We start from the raw sequence: 23017 nt of genomic DNA on the forward strand, positions 1-23017 counted from the left end.
TGAGAATAAGACAAGGTTGTCTTAGGAGGTTTATGGGGTTTTGGATCTCTGGTCCGCTGCACCTAAAGCTTGAGATAAAGGAATCACTAAAGGATAGGTGCAATTGTGCTTGGCCCAAAACCCCATGTTCTTGTGTGCTGCAATCCTTTAGTACATGGAAGTGTACATAAGTTTTGTCTTCCACTATCTTTCAAGGCTTTATTTATTCATATAAGGTTTCTATGTTGGTTTGAGTATATGTGAAATTCCTTCTGTACTTAATGTTGACTTCCACTACTAAGTCAGACCGTGCTCTGGCACCGGAAGGATTTAATTATTCTGTTCTGTCCTCAGGGTCCAAGCCAATATCCCAGCAATGGAGGTCCTGGAGCAAGAGCTGACCTGGATGGAGTCGTACCTGCCCACACTTGGTTCCCCCGTCGTGCTCTGCCACAACGACCTCTTATGCAAGAATGTAATTTACAATGAGACCAAAGGTATGGCTTGTAACTATCTCTAATTGAGTGCTCACTGGGGAGGTAGGCTTATTTTAAAAGTCTCAAGTACATGGAGATAACTCTGTGATTAGGATTTTGTCATCCCAGGGTTACTGACAAGTTCTCTGAAGTTAAAGGCAGCCCTCTCTACATGAAGTGATTGACAGTGGGCTTCAAAGTTATTTAAAACCTTCTTTTCATACACAAGAGCAACTGGATTAATTGAAGAGAGAAAGGTACGAACCTGATCTAGGAAGAATTTACTCCCTAATACCTCTAGGGTATCCAAAGATATTGCAGTAGAGGCCTCACTTACTATATCGTGACATTCTGTATCATTAGCGCCTATCCCCTGGTAAGGTGGTACCACTAGGGCGGACTCAACCAAAGACATTGGAGCTGCTAGATAAAATATGGCTGGATAAGCATGGATCCAGAAGAAAATTTGAAAGTTAAAATACCTACAGGTATACTAAAAGTGTTTCTTTATTTGTAGTGTACCTGGGGAGTGGATAAACATGTTTTTGAGGGTTTTATTGAATCTAGCTGTTCAATTAACCCTACTGAATGCACAATAACATGTTTTGGCCTGCAATAGGAGCCCGTCTGGGACCTTCGTCAGGGCTATTAAAGTATCCCTGCCTTGCTACGCATGCATACCATGCGCATTCGTGAGGCCTAAGGTTCTCACCTGTCTTGGGGCCCGATGTAGGTAGGCAAATACCGGTCGGTAACGGCCGAAAATCGGTAATTTCTGCCCTTACCGACCGGTATAAGAGAATCGAGATGTATGTGACAAAAAATGTTCTGATTCGGTAAAAACCTGTAGGTAAAATTCCGAATCGGTATTTCACGAATCGGAAAATACCGAATTCCCATTTCCCGAATCTGTAAATAAGAAACGATAATTTCCCGAATCGGAACTTACAGGTTCCTTATTTACCAAATCGGTAAATAAGAAATGGTAAAAATGGCATATCGAGATGTAGAAAACACAAAAAATACTGAATTTCATGAAAATCGGTATTTAAGAGTCAGTAATTACCATGGATTGAAAGCAGGTGGAAACCAGGTACAGGTTACAAAAGAAGGCCCTAAAATGCAACACTGCAACCACAATGGCGGCTTTCTATGTCATTACAAGGCGGCTACAGATACAGGCAGCAAGAGAGAGGGTCTGGCTAAGGGAGGAGCAGGTGTATAGGCAGAGGATCACCCTCTTCCAACTGACTGAACCTGAAATCCTGCAAAGGTACAGACTCCACCCCAGAACCATCCTGGACTTGATCAGGGACCTCCACCCATATCTGGAACACCCAACCCCAAGAGCACACGCCATCCCACCCCACGTCCAGGTGTTGTGCTGCCTACATCTTCTTGCTTCTGGGAGCTACCAGCATGTGATTGCTGCGATAGGTGGGGTGTCCCAGAGCTGCCTGTCACGTTTCTTTAGAAAATTCCTTGACGCCATGATGCAGAGGATGGAACACTACATAGAGTTCCCTGACACACCTGCTGAACTAGCAAAGACAAAAAACGATTTCTATCACCTTGCACAGTTCCCGCACATCATAGGCTGTATAGATTGGATGCACATCCCACTATGCCCACCTGCAACAACTGAACACATATATAGAAACCGGAAGTCTACGCATTCAATCAATGTGCAGGTGATCTGCAATGCTGCCAACATGATTACGGACATTGTAGGGAAATTTCCAGGGAGTACCCACGATTCCTACATATTCCAGAATAGTGGGATATACAGACGCCTTGTGGCTGGTGATTTTGGGGATGGATATCTGCTAGGTGAGTAAGTGTGATACACCCTGATAGTCAATGCAGAAGGATCAATCATGAGTATGTGACTAAACAAAATTTCATTTTCCACCCAGGTGACAGTGCATATGCCCTGCGTTCATTTGTTCTCACACCCTACCTGAATCCATCCACCAGGAGCGAAAGGCGCTACAACGTGGCACACAGAACAACACGTTGCGTTGTGTAACGCACTTTTGGACTGCTGAAAAGCAGATTTAGGTGCCTCCATAAGAGTGGAGGTGCACGACAGTACACGTCACTGATCTGTTGTAAAATAATTGCTACCTGTGCCATTCTGCATAATCTTGCCACCAAGGAGGGCACAGAGGTAGAACTCACATATCATGAGGACATGGATGATGGGACAGAACAAGCCGATGACAATGCTGCAGGTGCAGCACCAGCAACAGATGGCAGACTGAGACGCGCAGAAATCACAAACAGATATTTCTAATAGATTGATGAAACACAGGCAGGTTTACTTCTTGGAGCACTCTGTTTAATTTGCACTACCGGACTCCACATATTCAAGACCACATGAACAAAATAAAATCCACTTTTCACACTGGGTGGCCAAAGTTCACTTCACTGTGACCTGTCCTGTGTTATGGATGAAATGTTAATGTTTGCTTTTACGCATGATGTTGTGGGAGGCAGGGGGCCAACTTGCGCAGTCGTGCCAGGGTCATCAGCATGTAGCCTGGTGCTCCGGCGAACATCATGGACAGGCGTGCTGGATCCACTCCTGCTTGTGTCCTCCTCATTGTCCACGACACCCGTGTCACCAGCAGTGGCTGTCTGCTGTGTCAGCAGCACCGCCATAGCAGAGGTCACCCTCCCAATCCCCCTCGACAAGTCACTGCAGCAGTGCACAATATCAGTCTGCATGTTCACAGACCGGCGGCATAGCAGGGTGGTTGCAGTTGCCAGGGGGTTGATGGATTTATTCAGCTGCTTAAGTTCGTGCCTGTTCCTGCGCCTTTCCGTCTGGTCACTCTCCAGCCTGTCACAGAGGGAACCCATGCGCACACCCATGTCCCTCACCCCCTCTGCCATGGACTCCATTCCTTTGGCCATGGACTCCATTCCTAGGGCCATGGAGCATATCCCCCTATCAATGTTAGACATCCTGCTATTGAGGATGCGCACCTGTCTGTGCACTGCCATGATCCCTTTGGCCTGCATGCGCTGGATCCTCACCATGGTGCTTTCCAACCCGGCAAAGACCCCCTGCATTTCATGTCCCTCCTCTTTCTCACGTGCCCTACGACCACGGGCACTTGAACGCCCAGATCCTAATGATCCCTGTTGCCCTGTGTTCCCAGGCAGTGCTGGAGTGCTAGATGTCTGATCCCCCACCTCTTCCTCATCAGTGCTCTCCAGGATCCTGAGTGGTGGAACGTCCTGCCTCCTTGGCCTCAATTGCACAGAGGACCCTGAGCTTGGTGTTGTGGCACCTGCAGGTACTGCCGTAGTCTGTGTCTCAAACAGCAGGGGTGACTGTGGCTGTGCTGTGGTGTCTTCCTCCATTGCTGGGGGTGCCTGCATTGTGGAAGTTTCCTCAGGGACACTGCTGGGTCCTGCTTTGTCTGTGGGCTTCTCCCTCACAGCCGTTGCTGGTGCACTTGCCTCCCCTCCCTGCGCTGCACTGCGCGATGACTCTCCTGTGGGAAGACATGGACAATGATCACCTGTGTGTTTCCATTGGACAAATTCCTGTCACACAGTTTCCTGAGCTGCAACTGCTTGTGTATGGGGAGTGTGGCATGGCATGCAGTGTTCTGTGTTGGCTGCTTTAATGAATGTTCCTATGACTACGACTACCATGATGCATTTCTGGTGAGTACTGACATGTGTTCTGGATTGTGCATGTGTAACCCACATTGGGGAAGGGCCCAGGGAATGGGTGGGGATTCATGTCCATGCATCTTACCTTTCTTTCTTGCAGCTCTGGCTGAGCTGTCAGCATCCCCAATCCTGTGTATGCTTTCAGGCTCCATTGTGGATTCCACCATCTGCTCCAGTTCTGTGAGGCTTGGTGCACGGCTCTTCCCTCCACCTGTGACTGCCGATTCTTTTCTCTGGCTTGCTATCTTCTTTTTCGTGGTGATCCTCAGATCATGTAAAAAACAAATTTGTGGAGGGTCAAGGGGAATATTTAATGACCTGTCTGCTCAATCCCCTATTCACAAGATACTGAACACACAAGAGAGCAGATCAGGTCTGTGGATGGTGTATGGCTATACCAGTAACTGCGATCCAATTGGCTGCCCGTGTGGGCCAATGTTGCTGGAAAATGCAATCCAACACATAATGTTGTTGAACACAAAAGCTAGAACAATTCTCATCAGCCCACCTCTTTGGTGGAGTGTTCGTCATGTGAGAATTGTTGATCATACCATCCCGCAACTGACCATGTAGTGTCAGTGCGAGAATGGATATCAGATCTAGCCGTGATGTTCATCCTAGACTGATGTAATAAATGTGCAGTGCTCAAATTATAGTGACAATTAAAATCAACTACCTAGATTCTGGAAAGCATTGAAACAGAAATCTGAGTGTCAAGGGTTAAAAAACACGCCGGGTAATAAGATTACCCTCTGGCGCTGTGTAGTGCGGTCGACATGTTTCAGCCTCAGGGGATGGTGCCCCGGCTTTCTTCAGGACCTTCAAGACATGAAAATAGCTACTGCAACTGTGTGTGATATGTTCGATTGAAAAATATCAATAAATGTACTTGAAAAAAGGTACATATCTACCCGCTCAGGGATCTCGAACGCTTAATGTGCCCACTGGAAAGAGGGAAGCTTATCTTCTTCCTAGTATAGAGATAAAGGGTCTTATTACTCACAGCAACACCAGATCACACGTACACAGCTGCATGAATCCACAAATAACCGCATAGTCATTAACACCTGCATGAATAATTTACATTCTGCATCTTAGAAAAGCATATTAGCTACATCACCTAGAGGCATTTCCTCATGGCGATACTCACCCAGCTTTGTGTGGGTGAAGACCTCACCTCACCCGGCGACCGCTCGGGAGTATGAGGTCCCGCTCTGTAGTGTAGAAAGAAGGACACTGTCAGTACACAACTGTAGAGTGCCCAAGCCAATTGCTCTACACATAGAACCTAACAGAAGTGTGACAGACACCACACCAAAAGACCAAAAGCCCAAAAGCCATGTTGAAAACCCACATACTGCAACCTGCCTCATATCACAGGGCGCAGTGTGAACACCTAAATGTTCTTACTAGACATATTCTCATTTAGATGATTAATGGGGAGACCTTTAATGAAAGCCCCAGTATAAAGGCAGGGATAAGGGCCCATGGATAGCTTGCCAAAAGGCAGCAGATTACTTCAATGCGCGGGGACAACAGAATCCCAGCAGAGAGTGGAGTTTAAATAACAAAGAGCCAAATAGTACTCACACCTCAGCTGAGAAATAGTTCTCTCTTCACTTGAAAGGCAAAAGCTGATGTGGGGAAAAAAAAAACATACAAAGAAGGCCCTAAGGTGCTCACCTGTCCGTCGGTACCCCGAATTTGAAGCCAAGCGGAAGTGGAGGTAACTATGATACCGCCCTTCCTTTTTTATATAGAAGCCGGTCATTGGATAACGCGCGGTGTACAGAGGCAGAGGAAGCGCGTATGCGCGAGGAGAGCTCTGTTCCCTGACGCATGCGCAGTAAGCCGAACCGCGAGGTAAGAGCGCATAGATTAGTGCGCGCTTCGGTTTCGGAGAATAATCAAAAGCCCCTCATGCTCGTTTCTGAGGGCACAACAAGTGAATCTCTGTTGCATTCTGAGGAGTGAAAGCGAACCCATCGGTATCTTGTTAACCATTGTTTGTGTAGAGTCCGCCCTTGGATAACACGCATGACCAGCAGTGAGACACTAGTCTCACAGGCATGCGTGAGGAGGTTATTTGTAAGCAAAATAGAGCTCGGCAGGACAGCTAAGGAGGCATTCTCAATGTGGAAACTCCTAGGTGAAGACAGGGTGGGTTGTATCTCGACTACCCACTCGATGTTAATGTTAAATGGCACATCCTAACAGGAATCACACCACATCTGCATGCTCATGTAAGGAGAAGCAGTAATTATGTCCCAGGTTTAGATCTAATAATAGAAATAGAGACAATGAGTCATAATCCAAAGGGTTGTTATCTAAAGGATGGTTTCTAATGAAATAGTAGTTGACCTAAAGTTACCCCATATATTAATTGCCAGTGAGAAGGCAGATAGTAACAACTGGGTGTCACAAAGGATGTGGGCTGGGCGAAATGGAAAGGTGGGCATCACGCACACTGGAGTTAGGTGAGCTATAAGTGCAAACTAGGATGTGTTTGCATCAATACGGACCCGCAACCAGAAGTTGCTCTAAACACGTAAAAAACAAATTTGTGGAGGGTCAAGGGGAATATTTAATGACCTGTCTGCTCAATCCCCTATTCACAAGATACTGAACACACAAGAGAGCAGATCAGGTCTGTGGATGGTGTATGGCTATACCAGTAACTGCGATCCAATTGGCTGCCCGTGTGGGCCAATGTTGCTGGAAAATGCAATCCAACACATAATGTTGTTGAACACAAAAGCTAGAACAATTCTCATCAGCCCACCTCTTTGGTGGAGTGTTCGTCATGTGAGAATTGTTGATCATACCATCCCGCAACTGACCATGTAGTGTCAGTGCGAGAATGGATATCAGATCTAGCCGTGATGTTCATCCTAGACTGATGTAATAAATGTGCAGTGCTCAAATTATAGTGACAATTAAAATCAACTACCTAGATTCTGGAAAGCATTGAAACAGAAATCTGAGTGTCAAGGGTTAAAAAACACGCCGGGTAATAAGATTACCCTCTGGCGCTGTGTAGTGCGGTCGACATGTTTCAGCCTCAGGGGATGGTGCCCCGGCTTTCTTCAGGACCTTCAAGACATGAAAATAGCTACTGCAACTGTGTGTGATATGTTCGATTGAAAAATATCAATAAATGTACTTGAAAAAAGGTACATATCTACCCGCTCAGGGATCTCGAACGCTTAATGTGCCCACTGGAAAGAGGGAAGCTTATCTTCTTCCTAGTATAGAGATAAAGGGTCTTATTACTCACAGCAACACCAGATCACACGTACACAGCTGCATGAATCCACAAATAACCGCATAGTCATTAACACCTGCATGAATAATTTACATTCTGCATCTTAGAAAAGCATATTAGCTACATCACCTAGAGGCATTTCCTCATGGCGATACTCACCCAGCTTTGTGTGGGTGAAGACCTCACCTCACCCGGCGACCGCTCGGGAGTATGAGGTCCCGCTCTGTAGTGTAGAAAGAAGGACACTGTCAGTACACAACTGTAGAGTGCCCAAGCCAATTGCTCTACACATAGAACCTAACAGAAGTGTGACAGACACCACACCAAAAGACCAAAAGCCCAAAAGCCATGTTGAAAACCCACATACTGCAACCTGCCTCATATCACAGGGCGCAGTGTGAACACCTAAATGTTCTTACTAGACATATTCTCATTTAGATGATTAATGGGGAGACCTTTAATGAAAGCCCCAGTATAAAGGCAGGGATAAGGGCCCATGGATAGCTTGCCAAAAGGCAGCAGATTACTTCAATGCGCGGGGACAACAGAATCCCAGCAGAGAGTGGAGTTTAAATAACAAAGAGCCAAATAGTACTCACACCTCAGCTGAGAAATAGTTCTCTCTTCACTTGAAAGGCAAAAGCTGATGTGGGGAAAAAAAACATACAAAGAAGGCCCTAAGGTGCTCACCTGTCCGTCGGTACCCCGAATTTGAAGCCAAGCGGAAGTGGAGGTAACTATGATACCGCCCTTCCTTTTTTATATAGAAGCCGGTCATTGGATAACGCGCGGTGTACAGAGGCAGAGGAAGCGCGTATGCGCGAGGAGAGCTCTGTTCCCTGACGCATGCGCAGTAAGCCGAACCGCGAGGTAAGAGCGCATAGATTAGTGCGCGCTTCGGTTTCGGAGAATAATCAAAAGCCCCTCATGCTCGTTTCTGAGGGCACAACAAGTGAATCTCTGTTGCATTCTGAGGAGTGAAAGCGAACCCATCGGTATCTTGTTAACCATTGTTTGTGTAGAGTCCGCCCTTGGATAACACGCATGACCAGCAGTGAGACACTAGTCTCACAGGCATGCGTGAGGAGGTTATTTGTAAGCAAAATAGAGCTCGGCAGGACAGCTAAGGAGGCATTCTCAATGTGGAAACTCCTAGGTGAAGACAGGGTGGGTTGTATCTCGACTACCCACTCGATGTTAATGTTAAATGGCACATCCTAACAGGAATCACACCACATCTGCATGCTCATGTAAGGAGAAGCAGTAATTATGTCCCAGGTTTAGATCTAATAATAGAAATAGAGACAATGAGTCATAATCCAAAGGGTTGTTATCTAAAGGATGGTTTCTAATGAAATAGTAGTTGACCTAAAGTTACCCCATATATTAATTGCCAGTGAGAAGGCAGATAGTAACAACTGGGTGTCACAAAGGATGTGGGCTGGGCGAAATGGAAAGGTGGGCATCACGCACACTGGAGTTAGGTGAGCTATAAGTGCAAACTAGGATGTGTTTGCATCAATACGGACCCGCAACCAGAAGTTGCTCTAAACACGTAAAAAACAAATTTGTGGAGGGTCAAGGGGAATATTTAATGACCTGTCTGCTCAATCCCCTATTCACAAGATACTGAACACACAAGAGAGCAGATCAGGTCTGTGGATGGTGTATGGCTATACCAGTAACTGCGATCCAATTGGCTGCCCGTGTGGGCCAATGTTGCTGGAAAATGCAATCCAACACATAATGTTGTTGAACACAAAAGCTAGAACAATTCTCATCAGCCCACCTCTTTGGTGGAGTGTTCGTCATGTGAGAATTGTTGATCATACCATCCCGCAACTGACCATGTAGTGTCAGTGCGAGAATGGATATCAGATCTAGCCGTGATGTTCATCCTAGACTGATGTAATAAATGTGCAGTGCTCAAATTATAGTGACAATTAAAATCAACTACCTAGATTCTGGAAAGCATTGAAACAGAAATCTGAGTGTCAAGGGTTAAAAAACACGCCGGGTAATAAGATTACCCTCTGGCGCTGTGTAGTGCGGTCGACATGTTTCAGCCTCAGGGGATGGTGCCCCGGCTTTCTTCAGGACCTTCAAGACATGAAAATAGCTACTGCAACTGTGTGTGATATGTTCGATTGAAAAATATCAATAAATGTACTTGAAAAAAGGTACATATCTACCCGCTCAGGGATCTCGAACGCTTAATGTGCCCACTGGAAAGAGGGAAGCTTATCTTCTTCCTAGTATAGAGATAAAGGGTCTTATTACTCACAGCAACACCAGATCACACGTACACAGCTGCATGAATCCACAAATAACCGCATAGTCATTAACACCTGCATGAATAATTTACATTCTGCATCTTAGAAAAGCATATTAGCTACATCACCTAGAGGCATTTCCTCATGGCGATACTCACCCAGCTTTGTGTGGGTGAAGACCTCACCTCACCCGGCGACCGCTCGGGAGTATGAGGTCCCGCTCTGTAGTGTAGAAAGAAGGACACTGTCAGTACACAACTGTAGAGTGCCCAAGCCAATTGCTCTACACATAGAACCTAACAGAAGTGTGACAGACACCACACCAAAAGACCAAAAGCCCAAAAGCCATGTTGAAAACCCACATACTGCAACCTGCCTCATATCACAGGGCGCAGTGTGAACACCTAAATGTTCTTACTAGACATATTCTCATTTAGATGATTAATGGGGAGACCTTTAATGAAAGCCCCAGTATAAAGGCAGGGATAAGGGCCCATGGATAGCTTGCCAAAAGGCAGCAGATTACTTCAATGCGCGGGGACAACAGAATCCCAGCAGAGAGTGGAGTTTAAATAACAAAGAGCCAAATAGTACTCACACCTCAGCTGAGAAATAGTTCTCTCTTCACTTGAAAGGCAAAAGCTGATGTGGGGAAAAAAAACATACAAAGAAGGCCCTAAGGTGCTCACCTGTCCGTCGGTACCCCGAATTTGAAGCCAAGCGGAAGTGGAGGTAACTATGATACCGCCCTTCCTTTTTTATATAGAAGCCGGTCATTGGATAACGCGCGGTGTACAGAGGCAGAGGAAGCGCGTATGCGCGAGGAGAGCTCTGTTCCCTGACGCATGCGCAGTAAGCCGAACCGCGAGGTAAGAGCGCATAGATTAGTGCGCGCTTCGGTTTCGGAGAATAATCAAAAGCCCCTCATGCTCGTTTCTGAGGGCACAACAAGTGAATCTCTGTTGCATTCTGAGGAGTGAAAGCGAACCCATCGGTATCTTGTTAACCATTGTTTGTGTAGAGTCCGCCCTTGGATAACACGCATGACCAGCAGTGAGACACTAGTCTCACAGGCATGCGTGAGGAGGTTATTTGTAAGCAAAATAGAGCTCGGCAGGACAGCTAAGGAGGCATTCTCAATGTGGAAACTCCTAGGTGAAGACAGGGTGGGTTGTATCTCGACTACCCACTCGATGTTAATGTTAAATGGCACATCCTAACAGGAATCACACCACATCTGCATGCTCATGTAAGGAGAAGCAGTAATTATGTCCCAGGTTTAGATCTAATAATAGAAATAGAGACAATGAGTCATAATCCAAAGGGTTGTTATCTAAAGGATGGTTTCTAATGAAATAGTAGTTGACCTAAAGTTACCCCATATATTAATTGCCAGTGAGAAGGCAGATAGTAACAACTGGGTGTCACAAAGGATGTGGGCTGGGCGAAATGGAAAGGTGGGCATCACGCACACTGGAGTTAGGTGAGCTATAAGTGCAAACTAGGATGTGTTTGCATCAATACGGACCCGCAGTTTAGAGCAACTTCTGGTTGCGGGTCCGTATTGATGCAAACACATCCTAGTTTGCACTTATAGCTCACCTAACTCCAGTGTGCGTGATGCCCACCTTTCCATTTCGCCCAGCCCACATCCTTTGTGACACCCAGTTGTTACTATCTGCCTTCTCACTGGCAATTAATATATGGGGTAACTTTAGGTCAACTACTATTTCATTAGAAACCATCCTTTAGATAACAACCCTTTGGATTATGACTCATTGTCTCTATTTCTATTATTAGATCTAAACCTGGGACATAATTACTGCTTCTCCTTACATGAGCATGCAGATGTGGTGTGATTCCTGTTAGGATGTGCCATTTAACATTAACATCGAGTGGGTAGTCGAGATACAACCCACCCTGTCTTCACCTAGGAGTTTCCACATTGAGAATGCCTCCTTAGCTGTCCTGCCGAGCTCTATTTTGCTTACAAATAACCTCCTCACGCATGCCTGTGAGACTAGTGTCTCACTGCTGGTCATGCGTGTTATCCAAGGGCGGACTCTACACAAACAATGGTTAACAAGATACCGATGGGTTCGCTTTCACTCCTCAGAATGCAACAGAGATTCACTTGTTGTGCCCTCAGAAACGAGCATGAGGGGCTTTTGATTATTCTCCGAAACCGAAGCGCGCACTAATCTATGCGCTCTTACCTCGCGGTTCGGCTTACTGCGCATGCGTCAGGGAACAGAGCTCTCCTCGCGCATACGCGCTTCCTCTGCCTCTGTACACCGCGCGTTATCCAATGACCGGCTTCTATATAAAAAAGGAAGGGCGGTATCATAGTTACCTCCACTTCCGCTTGGCTTCAAATTCGGGGTACCGACGGACAGGTGAGCACCTTAGGGCCTTCTTTGTATGTTTTTTTTTCCCCACATCAGCTTTTGCCTTTCAAGTGAAGAGAGAACTATTTCTCAGCTGAGGTGTGAGTACTATTTGGCTCTTTGTTATTTAAACTCCACTCTCTGCTGGGATTCTGTTGTCCCCGCGCATTGAAGTAATCTGCTGCCTTTTGGCAAGCTATCCATGGGCCCTTATCCCTGCCTTTATACTGGGGCTTTCATTAAAGGTCTCCCCATTAATCATCTAAATGAGAATATGTCTAGTAAGAACATTTAGGTGTTCACACTGCGCCCTGTGATATGAGGCAGGTTGCAGTATGTGGGTTTTCAACATGGCTTTTGGGCTTTTGGTCTTTTGGTGTGGTGTCTGTCACACTTCTGTTAGGTTCTATGTGTAGAGCAATTGGCTTGGGCACTCTACAGTTGTGTACTGACAGTGTCCTTCTTTCTACACTACAGAGCGGGACCTCATACTCCCGAGCGGTCGCCGGGTGAGGTGAGGTCTTCACCCACACAAAGCTGGGTGAGTATCGCCATGAGGAAATGCCTCTAGGTGATGTAGCTAATATGCTTTTCTAAGATGCAGAATGTAAATTATTCATGCAGGTGTTAATGACTATGCGGTTATTTGTGGATTCATGCAGCTGTGTACGTGTGATCTGGTGTTGCTGTGAGTAATAAGACCCTTTATCTCTATACTAGGAAGAAGATAAGCTTCCCTCTTTCCAGTGGGCACATTAAGCGTTCGAGATCCCTGAGCGGGTAGATATGTACCTTTTTTCAAGTACATTTATTGATATTTTTCAATCGAACATATCACACACAGTTGCAGTAGCTATTTTCATGTCTTGAAGGTCCTGAAGAAAGCCGGGGCACCATCCCCTGAGGCTGAAACATGTCGACCGCACTACACAGCGCCAGAGGGTAATCTTATTACCCGGCGTGTTTTTTAACCCTTGACACTCAGATTTCTGTTTCAATGCTTTCCAGAATCTAGGTAGTTGATTTTAATTGTCACTATAATTTGAGCACTGCACATTTATTACATCAGTCTAGGATGAACATCACGGCTAGATCTGATATCCATTCTCGCACTGACACTACATGGTCAGTTGCGGGATGGTATGATCAACAATTCTCACATGACGAACACTCCACCAAAGAGGTGGGCTGATGAGAATTGTTCTAGCTTTTGTGTTCAACAACATTATGTGTTGGATTGCATTTTCCAGCAACATTGGCCCACACGGGCAGCCAATTGGATCGCAGTTACTGGTATAGCCATACACCATCCACAGACCTGATCTGCTCTCTTGTGTGTTCAGTATCTTGTGAATAGGGGATTGAGCAGACAGGTCATTAAATATTCCCCTTGACCCTCCACAAATTTGTTTTTTACGTGTTTAGAGCAACTTCTGGTTGCGGGTCCGTATTGATGCAAACACATCCTAGTTTGCACTTATAGCTCACCTAACTCCAGTGTGCGTGATGCCCACCTTTCCATTTCGCCCAGCCCACATCCTTTGTGACACCCAGTTGTTACTATCTGCCTTCTCACTGGCAATTAATATATGGGGTAACTTTAGGTCAACTACTATTTCATTAGAAACCATCCTTTAGATAACAACCCTTTGGATTATGACTCATTGTCTCTATTTCTATTATTAGATCTAAACCTGGGACATAATTACTGCTTCTCCTTACATGAGCATGCAGATGTGGTGTGATTCCTGTTAGGATGTGCCATTTAACATTAACATCGAGTGGGTAGTCGAGATACAACCCACCCTGTCTTCACCTAGGAGTTTCCACATTGAGAATGCCTCCTTAGCTGTCCTGCCGAGCTCTATTTTGCTTACAAATAACCTCCTCACGCATGCCTGTGAGACTAGTGTCTCACTGCTGGTCATGCGTGTTATCCAAGGGCGGACTCTACACAAACAATGGTTAACAAGATACCGATGGGTTCGCTTTCACTCCTCAGAATGCAACAGAGATTCACTTGTTGTGCCCTCAGAAACGAGCATGAGGGGCTTTTGATTATTCTCCGAAACCGAAGCGCGCACTAATCTATGCGCTCTTACCTCGCGGTTCGGCTTACTGCGCATGCGTCAGGGAACAGAGCTCTCCTCGCGCATACGCGCTTCCTCTGCCTCTGTACACCGCGCGTTATCCAATGACCGGCTTCTATATAAAAAAGGAAGGGCGGTATCATAGTTACCTCCACTTCCGCTTGGCTTCAAATTCGGGGTACCGACGGACAGGTGAGCACCTTAGGGCCTTCTTTGTATGTTTTTTTTCCCCACATCAGCTTTTGCCTTTCAAGTGAAGAGAGAACTATTTCTCAGCTGAGGTGTGAGTACTATTTGGCTCTTTGTTATTTAAACTCCACTCTCTGCTGGGATTCTGTTGTCCCCGCGCATTGAAGTAATCTGCTGCCTTTTGGCAAGCTATCCATGGGCCCTTATCCCTGCCTTTATACTGGGGCTTTCATTAAAGGTCTCCCCATTAATCATCTAAATGAGAATATGTCTAGTAAGAACATTTAGGTGTTCACACTGCGCCCTGTGATATGAGGCAGGTTGCAGTATGTGGGTTTTCAACATGGCTTTTGGGCTTTTGGTCTTTTGGTGTGGTGTCTGTCACACTTCTGTTAGGTTCTATGTGTAGAGCAATTGGCTTGGGCACTCTACAGTTGTGTACTGACAGTGTCCTTCTTTCTACACTACAGAGCGGGACCTCATACTCCCGAGCGGTCGCCGGGTGAGGCGAGGTCTTCACCCACACAAAGCTGGGTGAGTATCGCCATGAGGAAATGCCTCTAGGTGATGTAGCTAATATGCTTTTCTAAGATGCAGAATGTAAATTATTCATGCAGGTGTTAATGACTATGCGGTTATTTGTGGATTCATGCAGCTGTGTACGTGTGATCTGGTGTTGCTGTGAGTAATAAGACCCTTTATCTCTATACTAGGAAGAAGATAAGCTTCCCTCTTTCCAGTGGGCACATTAAGCGTTCGAGATCCCTGAGCGGGTAGATATGTACCTTTTTTCAAGTACATTTATTGATATTTTTCAATCGAACATATCACACACAGTTGCAGTAGCTATTTTCATGTCTTGAAGGTCCTGAAGAAAGCCGGGGCACCATCCCCTGAGGCTGAAACATGTCGACCGCACTACACAGCGCCAGAGGGTAATCTTATTACCCGGCGTGTTTTTTAACCCTTGACACTCAGATTTCTGTTTCAATGCTTTCCAGAATCTAGGTAGTTGATTTTAATTGTCACTATAATTTGAGCACTGCACATTTATTACATCAGTCTAGGATGAACATCACGGCTAGATCTGATATCCATTCTCGCACTGACACTACATGGTCAGTTGCGGGATGGTATGATCAACAATTCTCACATGACGAACACTCCACCAAAGAGGTGGGCTGATGAGAATTGTTCTAGCTTTTGTGTTCAACAACATTATGTGTTGGATTGCATTTTCCAGCAACATTGGCCCACACGGGCAGCCAATTGGATCGCAGTTACTGGTATAGCCATACACCATCCACAGACCTGATCTGCTCTCTTGTGTGTTCAGTATCTTGTGAATAGGGGATTGAGCAGACAGGTCATTAAATATTCCCCTTGACCCTCCACAAATTTGTTTTTTACGTGTTTAGAGCAACTTCTGGTTGCGGGTCCGTATTGATGCAAACACATCCTAGTTTGCACTTATAGCTCACCTAACTCCAGTGTGCGTGATGCCCACCTTTCCATTTCGCCCAGCCCACATCCTTTGTGACACCCAGTTGTTACTATCTGCCTTCTCACTGGCAATTAATATATGGGGTAACTTTAGGTCAACTACTATTTCATTAGAAACCATCCTTTAGATAACAACCCTTTGGATTATGACTCATTGTCTCTATTTCTATTATTAGATCTAAACCTGGGACATAATTACTGCTTCTCCTTACATGAGCATGCAGATGTGGTGTGATTCCTGTTAGGATGTGCCATTTAACATTAACATCGAGTGGGTAGTCGAGATACAACCCACCCTGTCTTCACCTAGGAGTTTCCACATTGAGAATGCCTCCTTAGCTGTCCTGCCGAGCTCTATTTTGCTTACAAATAACCTCCTCACGCATGCCTGTGAGACTAGTGTCTCACTGCTGGTCATGCGTGTTATCCAAGGGCGGACTCTACACAAACAATGGTTAACAAGATACCGATGGGTTCGCTTTCACTCCTCAGAATGCAACAGAGATTCACTTGTTGTGCCCTCAGAAACGAGCATGAGGGGCTTTTGATTATTCTCCGAAACCGAAGCGCGCACTAATCTATGCGCTCTTACCTCGCGGTTCGGCTTACTGCGCATGCGTCAGGGAACAGAGCTCTCCTCGCGCATACGCGCTTCCTCTGCCTCTGTACACCGCGCGTTATCCAATGACCGGCTTCTATATAAAAAAGGAAGGGCGGTATCATAGTTACCTCCACTTCCGCTTGGCTTCAAATTCGGGGTACCGACGGACAGGTGAGCACCTTAGGGCCTTCTTTGTATGTTTTTTTTCCCCACATCAGCTTTTGCCTTTCAAGTGAAGAGAGAACTATTTCTCAGCTGAGGTGTGAGTACTATTTGGCTCTTTGTTATTTAAACTCCACTCTCTGCTGGGATTCTGTTGTCCCCGCGCATTGAAGTAATCTGCTGCCTTTTGGCAAGCTATCCATGGGCCCTTATCCCTGCCTTTATACTGGGGCTTTCATTAAAGGTCTCCCCATTAATCATCTAAATGAGAATATGTCTAGTAAGAACATTTAGGTGTTCACACTGCGCCCTGTGATATGAGGCAGGTTGCAGTATGTGGGTTTTCAACATGGCTTTTGGGCTTTTGGTCTTTTGGTGTGGTGTCTGTCACACTTCTGTTAGGTTCTATGTGTAGAGCAATTGGCTTGGGCACTCTACAGTTGTGTACTGACAGTGTCCTTCTTTCTACACTACAGAGCGGGACCTCATACTCCCGAGCGGTCGCCGGGTGAGGTGAGGTCTTCACCCACACAAAGCTGGGTGAGTATCGCCATGAGGAAATGCCTCTAGGTGATGTAGCTAATATGCTTTTCTAAGATGCAGAATGTAAATTATTCATGCAGGTGTTAATGACTATGCGGTTATTTGTGGATTCATGCAGCTGTGTACGTGTGATCTGGTGTTGCTGTGAGTAATAAGACCCTTTATCTCTATACTAGGAAGAAGATAAGCTTCCCTCTTTCCAGTGGGCACATTAAGCGTTCGAGATCCCTGAGCGGGTAGATATGTACCTTTTTTCAAGTACATTTATTGATATTTTTCAATCGAACATATCACACACAGTTGCAGTAGCTATTTTCATGTCTTGAAGGTCCTGAAGAAAGCCGGGGCACCATCCCCTGAGGCTGAAACATGTCGACCGCACTACACAGCGCCAGAGGGTAATCTTATTACCCGGCGTGTTTTTTAACCCTTGACACTCAGATTTCTGTTTCAATGCTTTCCAGAATCTAGGTAGTTGATTTTAATTGTCACTATAATTTGAGCACTGCACATTTATTACATCAGTCTAGGATGAACATCACGGCTAGATCTGATATCCATTCTCGCACTGACACTACATGGTCAGTTGCGGGATGGTATGATCAACAATTCTCACATGACGAACACTCCACCAAAGAGGTGGGCTGATGAGAATTGTTCTAGCTTTTGTGTTCAACAACATTATGTGTTGGATTGCATTTTCCAGCAACATTGGCCCACACGGGCAGCCAATTGGATCGCAGTTACTGGTATAGCCATACACCATCCACAGACCTGATCTGCTCTCTTGTGTGTTCAGGATCCTCAGATCATACCACCTTTTTTTAACGTCTTCTATTTCACGATGTGTGATCCCAAGGACATTTACTTTGCTCTGGATGGCCAGCCAGGTGGTTCTTTTGACAGACTCTGCCACGTCTCCCAAAAAGCTGTCTGTAATGCTGCACTACCTCCTCCACCAGCACCTGGAGCTCAGTTGTGCTGAATTTGATCTTCCTTTTTTGGTCAACACCATCCTTCTGGGCTTCCTGGGACTCCATGGTGATGCTCTGCTGGGCTCAGTGCAGCCTGCTCCTCTGTCTCCCCTCCAGCTCTCCAAACAGTTCTGTGGCTCTGCACCTGCATGGGTGTGGCCAACTCCAGGTACTGGGTGTGGTACTTGCATCTGATTGGTTGATTTCACATTAGCTTTGTTGTGGGGTGTGGTGGGTGTCCCTGATTGGTTGAGTGGCTCACATGTCTTCCATTCAAATTTTCGAGATCGGCTTTTACCGAATCGGTAAATACCGATTCGGTAAAGTCCGATTCGGTAATTACCAATTTGGTATCTCCCATTCATTCCTATGGGCATGGAGGCCCATAGGGTTGAATGGGTGATACCGAATCGGTAATTACCGATTCGGACATTACCGAATCGGTATTTACCGAGTCAGGATTCCGACTGTTACCGAATCGGTATTTTTTTACCATTTTTTACCTACATACTGTTTTCCGATTCATAAATACCGATTCGGTATCAATCGGTATTTATGAACCGGTAAAATTAAATTACCTACATCGGGCCCTAGGTCTTCTGTCTTGGGGAATCCCTAAGAGACAAAAAGGGTGCATCGGCGAGGTTGAAGATGGATCCAGAAGTATACTATATCATAATTTAGCACAATCTTATGCCCCAATCTGAATTCTGTAGGGACGTGTAGTGCTTCCAATGTCCATATCCGTATCAGGATCAGGACTGTACTGCTCCTAATTCAGGATGACTTCCCTGGGTTAAAAACTCTGAAAATACTATTTTAAGGTGCTACATGAAATTGTTGTCCCATAACAGTATCATTGGCCTCTATTCCTTGTTCTATTTGTGGGTGGTCAGAAAGGATTTAAAAAAATTTACAGACGCAATTTCTCATGCGAAATACATGCTTGGTGGTTAAATGTAGTGTAGACTGATCATGCACACACTCTGCTTACCCTTATTTGGTGTCTTTCGAGGGTCGTGCGTGTTTGGTACATGATGATGTCCTAATGTCACACTCTTTTGGGGAAGAAAAATCATTTGATATACATTTCAAAAGGACTTTTTCCTATTCTACATATAAACATAGACTTTTTCCTATTCTACATATAAACATATAGGTGATGGTTCCCAATTGTGGTTGCATATAGTGAATGAGATTCCCATATGTAGATATTTTCCAATCACATATTCTAAGTGAGAGCATCCCGTTGGGTGATAGGGATGCACCCATCTGGTGAGCTAAATTTCTTTAGCTGAATGTATAATTCAAAGCTCCTCCCAGCGATCACAACTGGGGAGAGGATATGGCCTAACGGCTAGAGCGGTCGACCGTGAAGCTGGGGAACCGGTTACGGGTCTCGGCAGGGACACTCAACATCCTATGATTTTGGGCAAATCACTTAGGGCTAGATGTAGGTAAATAGTATTTACCGATTCTAAAATACCGAATTTTACTGATTCGGTATTTTAGAATTGGTAAATGCTATGTAGCAAAATATTTGGTAAAAATTACCGAATCGTTAAGATTCGGTAATTACCAAACCGGTATTTACCGATTCGGTAATTGCCATTCATTCCTATGGGCCTGGAGGCCCATAGGAATGAATGTCAATTACCGAATCGGTAAATACCAATTCGGTAAAAGTGGGAAAACAGTGAAGGGTGGCAGGGTGTCACTTTGACACCCTATTGCACCCCTCAATTGTGTATGGGTGCACATGTTGCAGACATACATGCCCTAAGGGCATGCATGTCTGAAACATGGCACTGAAGCAATTTGCTTAAAATTGCTTTTTGGGGTGTTTTCGGTATTTACCACCAATTTGTAGTTAGTGGTAAATAACGAATCCTAACATGGGATAAGCACTCATTTACGTGCTCCCTACATTAGGAATTCGGTAATTTACCGAAACGGTAAATTATCGAATCCTTAATTTCGGCCCCCTACATCAGAAAAGCCTATTACCGGTCGGTAACGGCCGAAATTCGTTAATTTCGGCCGTTACCGACCGGTAATAGCATTCCTACATCTGGCCCTTAGTCACCCCGTGGCCAACAAAAATAAGAAAATGAAACTGTCCGTTTCTAACGCAACTCGTGCTCTTGTAGAGCACTCTGAAACCTTTGGGTCTAGTTTGAGCTATATAAAACTCCCCCCAAATACAATTTTTTAAAAATTATTTCGTATGTTGCCATGCTTTAATGTTTAGTTTGAATTTGCTTAGGTGATACACCCATCTAGCTGAGCTCTATTTCTTTAGCTGAGTGTATTTATAAAAGCTCCCGGCCGGATCACAACTAGTAATTATTTTGTATCCCCCCATGATTTAATGTTTAGTTTGAATTTGCTTGGGGCTAGCAGTATATTTGAAACATTACCATCTCTCACGTACGCACTCATACTGAACCACATGTCTCCTGTCACGATGCTTGGTTATGTTTATGGACACCATAATGCTCTTCGGGCCCATTCTGGACCCATAGTACATTTTAAAGCTTCCGCCATTCCCAATGTGTACTCTGTATTATGTCTACGTACATGTGAAGACAACCCCGAGGGTATGTCATTCTTTTGCTTAGCAGCGCACAGCATCCATGTGGATCACATGGGTGTTTTATTGAGAACCGCCGTGAAAGAAACACTCCATTCCGTGTCTCCTCTTTCATTCCATTCCAGTCCAGTTTAACCAAGTTTCCGTTCTCTTCTTACTTCGTCAAGGGTCTGACACCACACGTACAACAATGTGTTACCGCCTTCCAGACCGCTTGCAAACGCTGGTATGGTCCACTGGCGTAACGAAAAGTGAGGGGGCCTCCCTGCACGGTACTTAGAGGGGCCCCCTCCGGGTTCAATCAGGAGCTCTCCGGCCAGAGTGCAGTGCCGAGGGGGCCCCTTGGAGCTAGGGGCCCCCTGCACCGCGTGGGCTGCGGGGGTCTGTGTTGCGCCCCTGGTATGGGCTCAGCATCCAGTTTTTACGAGTTCAGCGTTGGTTGTGGGCAGCGTTGCAGATAATGCGTTTTTGCTCCGTGGCCATTGGAATGCTGGGAGTTGGGGTTTGGTTTAACTCCAGAGTGTCTTGCTGTGGGTAGGGTTAGTGGTGGGAGTAAAAACGTTCCTGGTTTTGGTGCTTCATCGGATGCCCAGATAGTATTGTAATATTTATCTGGTCTTCCCATTGCATTTTATTTAATTTGGGAAGGATGTTCTCACAAATTTTATAGTAGTGTCTTTCACCTTTGTTTTTATTGCCTTAATTTTTTGTTAACCTCGTGGGATTCTATGTATGTAGTGTATAGGTCTGTTGGCTCCATTTGTATATATTCATATAGCGTCATGTGATTATGGTCAAAATAGAGACTGCAGTTTGATGCCTTCTCAACTTATATTATTCTATGCGTACTCTTACACTTGCATTTGGGTCACCATATTCAATCTCAATGTGTGTTGGTTCTTATCTTCTATGTGGTATGCCCCTGGCAGTGCTCCCAGGGTTCGGTGGTGATACCCTAATGTCCTGTATTAGATGCAGGACAGTCATAAGAGTATTGTTCATCTATGTCTATTACGGTGGGTTGGCAGACACTCCCTTCGAAAGAGGAGGGTTTGGAGCACCCGACTTTTACTTGTACTATCTGATGGCACAGGCGCATTACACTTATTTTTGGTATCACCCGGACGCGGGCCTACAATTCCTGAAGCCTGGGCACACACAGGCCCGCCCCTATCCACTCTTTACTATCCTCCTGCTCGGGCTTAGGAGAACACCGGCTGAGATCCATACACTACAAACCACAAGTTGGGCTTGGGGGCATTTGCGTAGATACCTGGGGCTGACCGGCTGTACTCCCCGCATTTGCTGGTTCTGAATAATCCCTGGATACCTCCCACGACTGAAATACTGACGCAGCATGCACTCACGCGTTGTCAGATAAAAAATATGGGGGGGCATGTTCAGAGACGGTCACTTGCGCACAGTAGCTGACTTGACAGGTGATCGGTACGAAACCACACTAGACCATTTACTTGTGCACAGAACGCGAATGGCACGGGTCACTGCACTTCGCCCTGAGACAGAGGAACCTCCTGCACTCCCCCCACTTACAACAATTATTACTACACCTGATGGTGCACACTTAGTCTCCAGAATATATCGTCAGGCGCAGGCACTCCGACCAATGATGGGAGGTGGCACACGCGGTCTGGGAGGGAGACCTAGCGCAGTCCAAGACAGACAAGATGTGAGCCTATTGTTAAGAGCAGACACGCTTAGTGTCAAATAATTATAAACATACGCTTTTGCACTTTATGTACCTGCATAGAATCTATGTCACCCCCGTGTTGCTCACAAAGATGGATCGTAAGAGGTCGGATAGCTGCCAGAGATGTGCGATGGCGCATGCTGACTTTATTCACTTGGCATGGAACTGCTCTGCTGTTCTGGCATTTTGGCCTTTTGGGAGATGTGTTTGGGCATCTAGAACAAATGGTCTAGACTGAGCTCCCCCACACACTCCTGCTGGCCTTACTGGGGTATGTACTCACTTTGAGTCTGTGGGTTAGGCGCTTCACCGCAATTGCATTGTTGCTAGCTAAGTGACAGGTTTCCCTAAATTGGGGAGGAGCCAACAGAGGATGGTGGGACCCTGGCTGAGGCACTTGATGTACTGCGGCACTGCTAGTGATGTATATGCATCTTTGCTGCCACTCGCTTCCCCCGCCAAAAACTTCTGGCAACCACTCCGTTCCTATTTGTTACTACACCCTGAACTCACTGACGGAAATGTATTTCATGATGACATGATTGTTGGAGTAGCTGACTGGTCCTGTGGATCAGGATTGCCAA

The 23017-nt window shown here is 45.7% G+C and overlaps 1 protein-coding gene across 1 annotated transcript in view; it reads left to right on the forward strand.

The window, feature by feature from the left end:
- ETNK2 (ethanolamine kinase 2) overlaps positions 1 to 23017 on the forward strand; it is a 226391-nt gene that overhangs the window by 124085 nt on the left and 79289 nt on the right. The window contains exon 4 of the mRNA XM_086923474.1: positions 334 to 476. Within this exon, the coding sequence (XP_086779600.1) occupies positions 334 to 476 (143 nt within the window). The remainder of the gene's footprint in view (positions 1 to 333; positions 477 to 23017) is intronic.

This window comes from Lissotriton vulgaris, chromosome 5, assembly GCF_964263255.1.
Source record: "Lissotriton vulgaris chromosome 5, aLisVul1.2, whole genome shotgun sequence".
Lineage (NCBI taxonomy): Eukaryota > Metazoa > Chordata > Amphibia > Caudata > Salamandridae > Lissotriton > Lissotriton vulgaris.